Source organism: Ruditapes philippinarum, unplaced genomic scaffold, assembly GCF_026571515.1.
Source record: "Ruditapes philippinarum isolate M1 unplaced genomic scaffold, ASM2657151v2 ctg123_1_1_1_1, whole genome shotgun sequence".
Classification (NCBI taxonomy): Eukaryota; Metazoa; Mollusca; class Bivalvia; order Venerida; family Veneridae; genus Ruditapes; species Ruditapes philippinarum.
The window spans coordinates 110,725-124,496 of NW_026864861.1; the positions used below are offsets into that span (position 1 = coordinate 110,725).

The 13,772-nt window shown below is 32.3% G+C and overlaps 1 protein-coding gene across 1 annotated transcript; it reads left to right on the top strand.

Moving 5' to 3' along the window:
• The first annotated feature begins 973 nt into the window (after positions 1–973).
• On the top strand, positions 974–4,282 carry LOC132727073 (zinc finger protein 37-like). The gene is made up of 3 exons (XM_060712485.1): positions 974–1,060; positions 1,395–1,472; positions 1,879–4,282. Exons 1-3 carry the CDS (start codon positions 1,021–1,023, stop codon positions 4,278–4,280), a joined length of 2,520 nt encoding a protein of 839 aa, XP_060568468.1. The 5' UTR covers positions 974–1,020; the 3' UTR covers positions 4,281–4,282.
• The last annotated feature ends 9,490 nt before the right edge of the window (positions 4,283–13,772 follow it).

Sequence of the window (13,772 nt, forward strand, 5' to 3'; positions counted from 1 at the left end):
AAATATGAATTTTTTTTCAAAACGGCTGTGTTCTCAAGGATCGACATGTCAGCCATCAGTTGTAGACATATATTTGCGTAGGCATCACTGCAACTAAATTCATTGACCAACAGTATTCTTGGAAAAACACTGAATTTACAAAAATACTTTTAGTAAAAGTTAACAGATTTGACTCAACTGGTTGTCTGTTGTCAGATTTTCCATATATTTCCGGCACAGTGTAAACTATTGCCATTTAGCAAATAAGCAAATACGTAACCAGCGGTTAACAAATAAGCAAATTAGCAACTCAGCAATTGGCAAATAAGCAGATTTGTTGTTAAACCTATCAGCCATTGGCAAATAAGCAAATCGGCAATTAGCAAATAAGAAAATTGGCAGGTCCCTACCGGCATTCCATAGTATATTTTATATTTATAACCTATTTCGTGCAATAAAATTATTTTAAAAAAGGAACTATGCTGTGTCACCGATGCTGCAAGTTGCTGGTTACATTACGGCACCAAGCAACGGGCAGTATTCACTTACTCTGTGATATGTTAGGATATGATATATAAACGTTCCTGGTGAAACACAAAGAAAATTTGTCACCAAAAATATCAATAAAAATGAATGTCACCAAAAGAAAATTGTTCGGTAAGGTACGGAACTATACGAGAATAACAATAATCTTATTTTGAGTTGTTTCCCTTTAATGTAAACACCCCATTTGTACCACAACTGTTAAATGAACTTGTTAAAACATTTTAATGAGTTCTCTTTAATTATGTGAAATAAATTCAAGTAAAAGCGAATAAAGTTGTAAAACATAAAATTTTGTAACATTTTAAACATATTTTAAAAGTGAAATTTGTGATTAAAGTTGAAATTTGTTATCTGAAAACAAAACTGTTCAAAAGACAAAACTAACAAAGAATGAAATATTAAAGCAGTGTTGGCCTGATAGTGCAGCAACATGACCGGAAATTCTCATACTGCTTAGTTTGGCAGATCATTATCGAGAACATACATATTTGAAGCATGTCAACAAATGAGAGCAATTCAGCAAGTGTTCTGCTTGGTAAGGATTTAAAATATTTTATGCATAATTGATGTGTTTGCTATTATCCCTCATTTTCAATTATTTACTGATATAATATCAGTGATTTTCCTGCTTATATTGCAGACTCTGATAAAAGGCCTCTTCCCAATTGAAATTTTCTTTAAAGTCATGCAGTTTTCACAAACATCTGAACTTAAAGCTGTTTTTTTTTTTTACTTCCCAAATTAGCAAATTTAGCAATAAGTTTCCCAAAATCTAGAAGCTAAGGCCTCTTCCCAATTGAATTAGAAAAATCACTGACATTTATAATATACATGTATTTTGAAATAAACAACTATTCCGATTATTACAGACGGGGACCAGCTGAAGTGTGGGGTATGTGAAGTAACATGTGACTCTGTGATGAAGTTTTTACAACATAAGATTACGCGTAAGTATTGAATTATGTTCATAAAAAAAACACATTTATTTTCATACTCCTTGTTAAAAATAATTCTATGTACATATTGATATTAGTCAAAACAGTCAGGGTTCTCCCTTGGACAGTTTTACAGTAGTTTGCACTAGGACATGATATTTTATCCTTCAAGGTTTATATAAAATAAAATGATATAACTATGTAGAAAATAGCAAATGATAAAAAATTTCAATGCAGTTTACAATGTTTTGGAATACATCTATAAAATATGTATTATTAATTTTTCTTCAACTAAAAAGTCCTTTAAGTATCAATTATAGGCAATGTTTACATGTAGTTGAAAAATTCTAATTCCAAAGTAAACAAGAAAGTTCTAAAAAAAACAATGAAAATTATGTTTTGTGACACTTGTTTTCAGATGTTGACCGTGGAAAGGGGAGAGGCTGTGAAGTGTGTCAGCTTGGTTTCTCAAGACAGACTGCCTTATATGAACATTACCGTCGTAAACACAATATTGTATTTGATACAACATTAGAAAAGCCAGATGTACAAGTTGAAAGGCTGAAGAACATAGTTAAACTTAAAGGTACAGCAAAGAAAGTAAGAGGGAAGTCAAAAATTCAATTAGAAACTGGAGTATCTCTATTGGATGGTGCTACTGAACAGATAGAAACAACAGCAGAAATCAGTTTACCAAATGGTCTAAGCTGTAATGTCAATTTGGGATACAGTAACAGCTTTGTGGACAATATTGAAAAATTGCATGAAGCTACAAAAGTGAATGAGCCTACAACACTTGTCAGTGCAGAATCATTGACTAGCTCATACCACACACAAGATGTTTCATGTATATCTTCTGAATCTGTTGTTTACAACAACACAATTGTGCCAGGCTCTTCATTATTGGTTAGTTCACCAACTCTCTCCGGATCTGTGAATTTGACCAGCTCTTCTGTTATACTGGTCATGGGACCTCCGACAGGTTCAGCTTTAACATCAGTCTCTTCTACGCAATCAGATGAAAGATTATCATTAACAGAGTCACCATCATCTTCATCACTGAATGATTTATTACAATCAAATTACAGTCACAATAATCAGGACAATGAGAAAGTTGTTAAACATTTTTACTTTGATAAAAGCAGTGATTTAGATAGAAAGCAAACCACTTATGTAGAAAGTTTTCATAAACCAGTTTCTCATAACAGAACTGAAGCTTATAGGCAAGTAGTGCCAGGAAAAAAAGATCAGAAGACAGCTAGCTTGAATGGAGTTTCATCGATTACTGACAGTTATGTTGCTAATAAAATAGATTTATTCACAGGTGAAATATCACATTCATCTCAAAAAGATTCATTGCAGACCATTGTACCATTGACAAATGAACAAATTGGTAATCAAGAAAACTTTTCTAATGAGTGTATTGATTCCTTAAAGGAAAGTGAAGTGGAAAATTCTAAAACTGATGAAATTAATAAAAAAGATCATGTTGTAACTAGAAATGTGTCCCCTTCTAAAAGCTTGGCTTACTGTACCAGAAATTTTAAAAAGCGAGGAAAATTAGCACCTGTTCCAGGAAAGATTCCACAAGAGTTAGATATGCCCGATTTTTATTTTATATATTTTGTAACAAAAGGGGGAAAGAATGTGAAGAGCATGCATGTTGGGAAAGATCAGTTTAAATGCTTGTTTTGTACATATGTTGTACGGTGGAGAAATAGTATGTGCAGACATATGAGAGAAGATCACGATAAGGAGCTGCTATCTGGTGCCGCTTTAATAACTCCATTGCATCTTGGTACAGAAAATGGGAAACTGATGAAAATGACAGAGTATATAGCATTGGAAACGGCTGAAAAGCCAAATAAGAGAATGCGTGGGGTTGAGACACAAGATATGCTTGGAGAATATCCTTGTGAACAGTGCGGGAAAGTGTTTAATAGGTTACGATATTGGCGGATGCATTTACAAAGTCACAAACGAAACAAAGATTTTCTATGTGCATTATGTTCCAAAACGTTTAAAACACAGAGAAATCTTATTCAGCATTTGAAATCGCATGAAGAGAAAGAGCCGTATAAATGTCCGGAGTGTGATTTTGAATCAGCCGTTAACATTGCTATTCACAAACATCGTCAAATTCATAGTGGCAATAGTCTGATATGTGAAATATGTGGGCAGGCATACAGTGATAAATCAACGTTGAAGAAACATAAACAAGTTCACGACCCGGCTAGACCTTTTGGTTGCTCGATTGCAGGCTGCACATGGCGCTTTCGTTCAAAGGTCATGTGTGATGCCCATATTCAAGGTCATGGATCAAAGCGTACATTTAAATGTGAAGTTTGCGGATATGCCTTCAGACAGAAGCACCATTTACAGAGGCACGAGAAAGTAGTTCATAACATTGTTCACGAGCCGAAACCTTCTTATACATACTATAGTAACAGGGATCAAACAGAATATAATCAAAACCACTTTGAAGATATTTCAAATGATGGCCAAAATGAAATGGAAGTCTCCCAAGGAGTTAACCTGATAATCAACGAAGGTAACATGTCAAATGTTATCACAGCCGATCATTTCGATCTGGAAAGTGCATTACAAAACGGTCAGTTAGTGATAGCCACAGATAATAGCAATATTAACTATGAGATGTCGGACATAGGTAGTAACGTGGTGTACCAGACTCTACTGCCAGACGGGGAGGCGCAGCAGTTTGAAGCACAGACAATATGTATTCCACAGGCTGACACAAGTCAGATGGTATATGAGGAAGTGGAGACAATACAATCAGAAGTTGAAATAGAACAGTCCTGATACTTGATGACTTGTTGTGCACCCTTTAACCCCTACACATATAGAATGGACTTGGGCTGTATTAACTTTAAACTATCCATTGCTATTTTTAGCTCGACTATTCGATAAGAATAAATAGAGCTATTGCAGTCACCCGAGCGTCGGCGTCCGCGTCGGCGTAACCACTTATGTTAAAGTTTTTGTAATAGTTCAAATATTTTCAAAGTCCATTGACATATGGCTTTAAAACTTTGCACACTTGTTCAACATCATGACCCCATCTGTAAACAGGAGGAGGTAACTCTATCAAGCATTTTGACAGGATTATGCCCCTTTTTCGACTTTGAATTTATGTTAAAGTTTTTGTAATAGTTCAAATATTTTCAAAGTCCATTGACATATGGCTTTGAAACTTTGTACACTTGTTCACCATCATGACCCCAACCTGTAAACAGGAGGAAGTAGCTGTATCAAGCATTTTTTTTACTGTCAAGCACTAAGAATAGTCGAGCGTTGCTGTCCTACTGACAGCTCTTGTTTTAAGGTTTCAGTTCCAGCTCTGTACCAAAGAGCAGTCAATAGACTGCAGGGCTATTCAAGCTTGTCTGACTATTGTTGGTACTGTCATGATTGGTAATCTACTTAAAAGCATGTAACAAATATCTGCAATATATTTATGAAGCTGAAAATTTCAATTAATTTGTGGTTATTTCCAAGCAACATCATGATTTGTGTAGAGAGACTATATTTTATAAAGAGACTATTTCTTGCATTACTATTAATACATAGTTATTACTGTATAAAAGATCTCATAATGTAAGACTGACTACTTTGGCAAGATGCATAGTATACATATATTAGTTTTTAGCTTGCTGACAACAACAGATTCAGTGTAGACTAACGTCTGTTTCACCTGAAAGTACATTTGTTCTATCTGATCGTGGTCTACACCGTTTGCTTTTCAGTCAGTACTAATTTCTTGTTCGTTGTGAAAGATGGACAAGTCCTTTTAAGATATTTAGTGTGTTAAGGGTGAAAATGACACTGCATAAAGTGTTGTTTATTCCGTCTCATCAGGTGAAATCTATGGTATTATTTATAATTAGTTATGTTTGATATTTATGTACATGTATTAAGTTTAATGAACAAGTAAGAGGTTAGTTAACATTACCAGTTTTGTGTAAGACATTTCATCTGTACTTTGCAAGTGATTGCAAATTCATATTTTATTTTGATATGTTCTGTTAGATATACCAGAAATTTTTATATAAACTACATAATTATGTATATTCTTGATGGAATTGTTATTATGTGCATTTCATATTTTACCAACTGATGAAGACTATTTTATGCTGTCATTTAATAACAGTGTAACAAATTATTATAAATTAAATATATACTACATGTATTTGTCTTATGCTTTTTTGTTTAGATTCATTTATGTTACATCATTTTCAAGAATCTGTTTTGAAATAATTATGCTATTCAATGAATAAATACTCTTAAGATATCTTTTTTTGCACAGATTTATGAGTTAAAATGTTTAGATCTATTATCAATAAACAACAGAATGTTGAAAAACGAGACACTTTGAATAGTTCCATCAGAATGCTGATATGTTTTTCTGTGCACCCACGTTAGTGATGGCGGGCATTTAGATTTACCCTTGTCCGTCCGCCATTCCGTCCGTTCACTTTTGTGTCGCACGTAACTCAAAAAGTATTTGACCTAGAGTCATGAAACTTTACAGGAATGTTGATCAGCATGTGAAGTTGTGCACCTGGGTAATTTGGTCTGGATATTTTTAGAGTTATTGCCCTTGGCTTAGTAAAATTTTGCAATTTTCAACTTGTGTCGCATGTAACTCAAAAAGTATTTGACCTAGAGTCATGAAACTTTACAGGAATGTTGATCAGCATGTGTTGTTGTGCACCTGGATATTTTCGTCTGGATATTTTTAGTATTTTCAGAGTTATTGCCCTTGACTTAGTAAAATTTTGCAATTTTCAACTTGTGTCGCATTAAACTCAAAAAGTATTTAACCTAGAGTCATGAAACTTAACAGGAATGTTGATCAGCATGTGTAGTTGTGCACCTTGATATTTTCGTCTGGTTATTTGTAGTATTTTCAGAGTTATTGCCCTTGACTTAGTAAAATTTTGCAATTTTCAACATGTGTCGCATGTAACTCAAAAAGTATTTGACTTAGAGTGATGTAACTTTACAGGAATATTAATCAGCATGTGCAGCTGTGCACCAGGTATTTTTGTCGAGATTTATATAGTATTTTTAGAGTTGTTGCCCTTCACTTAGAAAATTTTTGCAATTTTCAACTTGTGTCGCAAGTTACTCAAAAAGGGATTTGACGTAGTCATGAAACCTTATGGGCAGGTTGCTCAGCATATTTAGATTTGCCCTGGGGTTTCGCTTGTGGGGGATTTATTTCCAGTATTTGTAGGTTCAGTTATTTCCCTTGACTTAGTAAAAAGATTGACAGAACAGTGGCGCGGTGGGGGCACCCGTGTCCTATGGACACATTTCTAGTTTTATACTAAACTGCTTGAAGAATTATTGATATTCATAACATTTGGTTCAAAATTTACTTTATTGAGACGTTGTGCAAAACCAAATTTTCTGACACTCTTAAGGGCCTTTTGCTCTGCATATAAACAAACCCGTTTTTTGGTCCACGCATAGACAAGGCCATTTGTACTCCATGTAAGAAAAGGCTGTTTTTGTTCTGCATATAGGCAAGGCCATTTGTGCTCCATGTAAGAAAATGGCTGTTTTTGTTCTGCATATAGACAAGACAATTTGTACTTCATGTATAGACAAGCCCATTTTTGCTCCACATACAGATAAGCCCATTTTTGCTCCACATACAGATAAGCCCATTTTTGCTCCACATATAGACGAGCCCATTTTTGCTCCACATACAGATAAGCCCACTATTGCTCCACATACAGATAAGCCCACTTTTGCTCCACATACAGATAAGCCCATTTTTGCTCCACATACAGATAAGCCCACTTTTGTTTTACATACAGATAAGCCCATTTTTGCTCCACATACAGATAAGCCCAGTTTTGCTCCACATATAGACAAGCCCATTTTGCTCCACATATAGATAAGCCCATTTCTGCTTCACATATAGACAAGCTCATTTTTGCTACACATATAGATAAGCCAATTTTTGCTCCACTTAGAAGATAAGCCTTTTTTTGCTCCATACAGACAAGCCCATTTTTGCTCCGAATATAGACAAGCCCATTATTGCTCCGCATATAGACAAGCCCATTTTGCTCCGCATATAGACAAGACCTTTTTTGCTTCACATACATGTATAGACAAGGCAGTTTGTTCAACATATAGACAAGGACATTCTTGCTCCACATATAGAAAAGGCCTTTTTTGCCCAAAATATAGAAAAGAACTTTTTTCCTGGACATACTGACAAGGCCATTTTTGTCCACATATAGACAAGGCCATTTTGTCTACATATAGACAAGGCCATTGTTGTCCACATATAGACAAGGCCATTGTTGTCCACATATAGACAAGGCCATTTTGTCCACATATAGACAAGGCCATTGTTGTCCACATATAGACAAGGCCATTTTGTCTACATATAGACAAGGCCATTGTTGTCCACATATAGACAAGGCCATTGTTGTCCACATATAGACAAGGCCATTTTGTCCACATATAGACAAGGCCATTGTTGTCCACATATAGACAAGGCCATTTTTGTCCACATATAGACAAGGCCATTTTTGCTCCACATATAGACAAGGCCAGTTTGGCCAACATATAGAAAAGACCTTTTTTTGGACATTATGTCACATACTGACAAGGCCATTTTTGTCCACATATAGACAAGGCCATTTTTGTCTACACATTCAGTAGTTTTGGAGACACCATACAACAAATTTAACTAAAGTGTGACGCCAGGGCAAGGCAAGTACAATAGCTCTCCCTATTCTTCAACTAGTTTTAGGGTTAAAAAAAAACATTTAAAATTGACATTTAGATGTTTTTCACATTTCAAATTTTTAAACCCCCCCTTGGGCCCTCCCTTTTTGCAGGGGCATTTTTATTTAGATAAAAAACTCTTAAATTTTAATTTGTCTTCATAAAAAAATTAAAAATATTGGTGTCATAATTTTAAAATTTTTGGGTGCATATGTTTTAACAGAATTTGACCCAAACACATAAATCAGCTGTCTATTTTTTTTTTCCCTATTTTGTCAAGTATATTTATAATTTTTCCCAAAACTGAACCCCTTTAAAAAGGCTGGGCCCCTTTTTACAAGGGAGGGAAATATATAAAAATCGGCCCCTTTTTTGTTCCAGGTTTTGGGGAAAAATAACTTTTTTTATTTGAAAAACATTTGTCCTAGGTATTCACCCGCTGATAAGAATATCACTGCCTTATGGTAGTAACAGTAAAACACACATAAAAGGGTTTTCTGTTTATTTTTAATTTTAATTATTTGAACTTTACATAGGGGATACAAAAGTACCTATAATATACATGTGTGTAAATATATGACTACAGGCTAGGATGTTCATTTCAACAGTAAAAAATAAGAAACCTCAAAACAAAAAATATAAAATAAAAATAATTCTCAGTATCAATAATTGATAGTACTTTGATATGGGATACTAGAACATACATGTGTACATTGTTCTCTATTATAACTTAAAAACTTACCACTAAATCAACCAAAAATTAGGTCCACTAATGTATTGTTTCATCTAATCAAACTTGAAGAAAAGTTCCGGTTCATAGGAACTTTAATTACAGGGACATATTTACATATACAGGTGTTTTTCCAAAACTTCTGCAAGATTTCCAAAAATGTTAATAAACCAAGAAACTAGGATACTTAAAGAGGAGTCTCGTAATGTTAACAAACATGTAAGGTCTATCTCTATTTTTATTAACTATGAAAAATATACAATCTTGTAACAGCTTTTCCTGCCCTGCCTGTTATAAAATAGCTATGAAGCCAATATACTTTAACACAAGGCAAGTACAAAATGGTTAGTACCGATATAAATATAACAGCCAATACTGAAAAAAACTGGGCTCATACCAAAATACAACATTTTTATGTTATTAAGAAGCAGGACCTTGTTCTAATGCCACAGCCCTCAGTCAAATAGCAAAGCCAATATGGATTCACCAAATCAGTAACATTCTTTTAGATGATTTCATGCATGGTAGAAAATACTTAATACTAAAAAGATATAAATACATGGTAATATACTTAATCAGTGCAAAAGCCTAAAAGCACAAAATTTGAATTTCTTATAAGGTCAGCACAGTGGCACTTAAAACAAAAAGAAACATTTTCAGAAATAAATTGAAAATGGTAATTTTGTGCTATCTTTAGCCCAATTTGAGTGAAAAGCATTGCAAATTGCTTTTTATTTTTGAGTTATTTTTCACAAGTAGAAAAATTATTCTAGAAAAAAAACAGGGAAAACAAAGACCTCTGAAAATTTTTTGCAACAAGTTATTCACTAAAGACCCAATACCATTGGTCAAATAGAACATTAACTGAAAAACTTATTTCCAGTCCCCATTATACATAAGAAAATCTCAGTTGAGTCCCCTTTAATAAATGTTGGACATTAAACATCCTACATATGTAAAAATGGTCACATGTCTCTAACTACTGATATTAGAAATCATCACAGGCTTCTATAAATTAAATGCTCAAAAGGGTCAACCAACCAACTGGAAAAAGAAGAAAAACTATTATAGAACCCTGCTTCTAAATAAATGCACAAAGTTTTATCACATCGTTAGAAAAAAGAAAAACTGTGCCTAATTGTAAATAAACTAATTGTAAATACTAAAACTCTTTAAAAATAAAAGTTCAATGCAAAAATTTAAACATTGCACTCTAAAAAGTACAACAAGAGCTGTCACAGGAGTCAGCAAAGCTCGACTAATAAAATACTGGACGCAGTAAGGAGGACAAAACTATGAAAGAAAAATCAATTATGTATAATTATGTATGAAGTTAAAGTAAAAAAAATAACATTTGTTAAAAATGAAATTCCAAGATCAAGGGAAATAATTTCTAGAAATAGTGATGCTAGAGAGTTATGTACCTTGTCACACACAACATGTATGTATTGATTAAGAAGTATATTTTGAAGTTTGAAGTAGATACCTTAAAAAGTAACAAGTTATAATATTTCTTAAAGAAAATCCTAAGTCAAAGAGAGATAAATCTGTTAAAAAATTACTTCAAGAGTTATGAACATTGTCACATAAAATATAATTGATTATAAGGAATAAGTATTTGAAGTTTGAGGTAGATACCTTTAAAACTAAAAAAGTTATAGTAAAAAATAACATTTTTCTAGTAAAAAATCTAAGCTGATGGGGAGATTATTCTTGCAATATTGGTGCTAGAGTTCTGAACCTTGTCACATAACATGTGGATGATGATAAGGTACATTTATTTGGAGTATGAAGTTGATCCCTTTAGAAATAAAGAAGCAACAGTAAAACATAGTATTTTTTAAGGAAAATTCTAAATTCAAGGGGAGATAAATCTGAAAATATTGGTGCTAGAGTTATGAACCTTGTCACATAAGATCAGGATGATGATAAGGTACATATATATTTCAAGTATGAGGTTGATCCCTTAAGAAATAAAGAAGTTACAGTAAAAAAAATATTTTTTAAGAAAAATTCTAAGTTCAAGGGGAGATAAATCTGAAAATATTGGTGCTAGAGTTATGAACCTTGTCACATAAGATTGGGTTGATGATAAGGAACATATATTTGAAGTTTGAAGTTGATACCTTAAGAAATGAAAAAGTTATTGTGAAAAATATTTTACTGCACCAAAACTTTAATCTGAAATCTGGACGCGGACGCCGGGGCGAGTAGGACAGCGCTCCATATACTTCGTTAGGTCGAGCTAAAAAAGTATGAAATATGTCATGTATGTTACAAATTTTGCTGTTTTAGCAATTCTTTGATAAATGCTATGATACTTGAAGTAAATGCTACATGGATAAAATTTGTTGTTTACTTGATATCAGAAAATACTGTCCAATTTAGTTTGAACAAAAATCTTATTTTATATCAAACATAATTGTTTTACAACCTCAAAAATAATATATTTCATCAACCTTCTAAAAATGAACAGTAAATTCAACTTGAACAGTAACTCTTTTAACAACCTTTGTCAGAGAAAAAAATAATACTTTTTTCGTAAACAAATAAAACTGTAGAAATAATAATTTAATCTCTAATTAATAAATATGGTACTCTGTCAGTATGGGAAATAAGACCCTTTCATTATACATGTATATAACAAATATATAGACATTTGATGAAATGCAAGCTGCTGGCATTATTACACTGTACATATTTTTTTTTTCACATATAATCATTTTTTCTCTCTTCAGTTGTTCAAATTTGATTAACAAAAACAGAATGAGATTGCTTTCCTGTAGGAAAAAAGATAAAAAATTTAATTTCCTCTTTAGTGTGACAGTATAGGCTTCTCAAATTCCATAAAAACATCTTACATAATCATTTCAATAAAAACAAAAAACACAAAAACGATTTTATTTTCATTCATAAAAAGAATCTTTCTTTCAGCAAATGGTATCAATGTACATGTATGTCATATCAGATACATTTTAATTTCCACATAATCGGCAATCTTCAACATACCTTTGGCTGTAACAATGATTCAATCCACTCAGATTATTATGATTCAGACCTTGACAATTCGGTTCGGGTGTATTAAATTTTGTTAGCTCTAAGATCGCTGGATTGCGTTTCCAACACATACAATAATTAAAATTTCTTATAACTCTTTAGGTATAAAACATTCAAAAACATTCTAAATGTCATACAGTTCACAATGTTGGTTAAAACATTGACATATCTGCACCTTAAAATTTTGTCTAAATTTTGAGTAACTTGGCATAACTTTACATGCTTTAACATTACTCATTTTATCAACAACCATGCGTCTGTTTTGTGCCAGAATGCACATCCCATTATGTACGATCACTTTGCAATGGTGGGTAAGACACTACAGATAAATCATCACTTTTTTGAACAATATGTAAACAAATACTTATTATGTAAACATATAATTAATATGTAAACATATACTTGAATAATTGTGTCTTTCTTTTCATTTTTGTTCGGAAGAAAACATATATGTAAACAAAACATTATCAGTAATATGTAAATATATATTGCACCTTTATATAATAAATGCAAATCATGAAAACATAACAATAAATCTAACACAGACATTTAGATATGTAACAAAATAATCAAAGAAAGAGAAAAAGTTTGTGTTTAAAATAAATGACGATAATCCTAATGACAAAACAATATGACTGTCATTATGTATGCTATCTTAAAATATATCAATCAGAAAAACTTTATATATAATACACTGTTAACTTGCCAATGCCAATTGTATGTTTATCACCAAATGCATGTATATTTAATCATTTCAAATCTTAGAAAGCGTGAATTAGGAATGCAACACAATCAAACCTAAATACATTAGTAAAAACTTTTCGCCCACTAAGCTCAAAAGGGAAAGCATGGGATTATTAATCCAATGGTCGCTGGTTTGATCCTGGGATGGGGTGAAATTTTCTCAGAACAATTTATCTGGGGACATTGTGTTTAATAGTCATTTCTCTTACTGCTGATTCAGAAATCATGTGGAATTAGTAGTCTGTCATATGTGCAGGAATTGGTAACTTGTTAGTTATCCAGGGTAACTGGTTAGTTATCCTGGAAAGTTAGTTAAGTGGACTGACTGCTGAGATATGACCAAACATGACTAAAAATTTGCATAAAAAACCCAAAAAATTTAACAATCAAATGAAAAAAAATATCTGGTCATTTGTTTTCAAATAAACAAAATATCACCATTACTAAACCTGAGTTAAAAACAAATATATCAATCATAAAGGCACTTAAGTTACAGAATAAGAAAGAAAATAAAACACCTAAACATAATACACTCTTCTATATAACAATAACTATATTAATAAACAATGTACAAATGCAAAATATGGTTAAATCTACAAGCTACAATCACTAAACTATACCCAGGCATACACTTGCCATTTTCAACTAAATAATATCAAATTCTATTAGGCCTTTTATAACTTTTTTGTTCCGTCACCAGTCTATCACTGTCTAAATTTCATTGCCATACTGATTCTAATAAATGCTCTCTCCCTAATAAACACACCAATATTTAACTTGTAAAAAGATTATATTGTAAATTTGATGCTCTATGTAAACTTCTTATATGGCATCTTTGTTTGTTTTTTTAAAATTCATAATACTTTAAATTTAATCACAACTCCTTAATTTTAAATAAATATTATAATCTAATGTATATCTATAAAAGTTAATCTCTAAATAGTTAAAAGTGTCTTCATTATATAATAAAATGATGTATCATTTTTCATTCTGTTTTTTAAACATACAAC

Excerpts from the sequence above, each read along its gene's own strand:
- LOC132727073 (XM_060712485.1), top strand. The coding sequence starts at position 1,021 with ATGTCAACAAATGAGAGCAATTCAGCAAGTGTTCTGCTTG. Across the intron at positions 1,061-1,394 it reads TTCAGCAAGTGTTCTGCTTG|ACGGGGACCAGCTGAAGTGT; the intron begins GTAAGGATTTAA and ends CGATTATTACAG. Across the intron at positions 1,473-1,878 it reads TTTACAACATAAGATTACGC|ATGTTGACCGTGGAAAGGGG; the intron begins GTAAGTATTGAA and ends ACTTGTTTTCAG.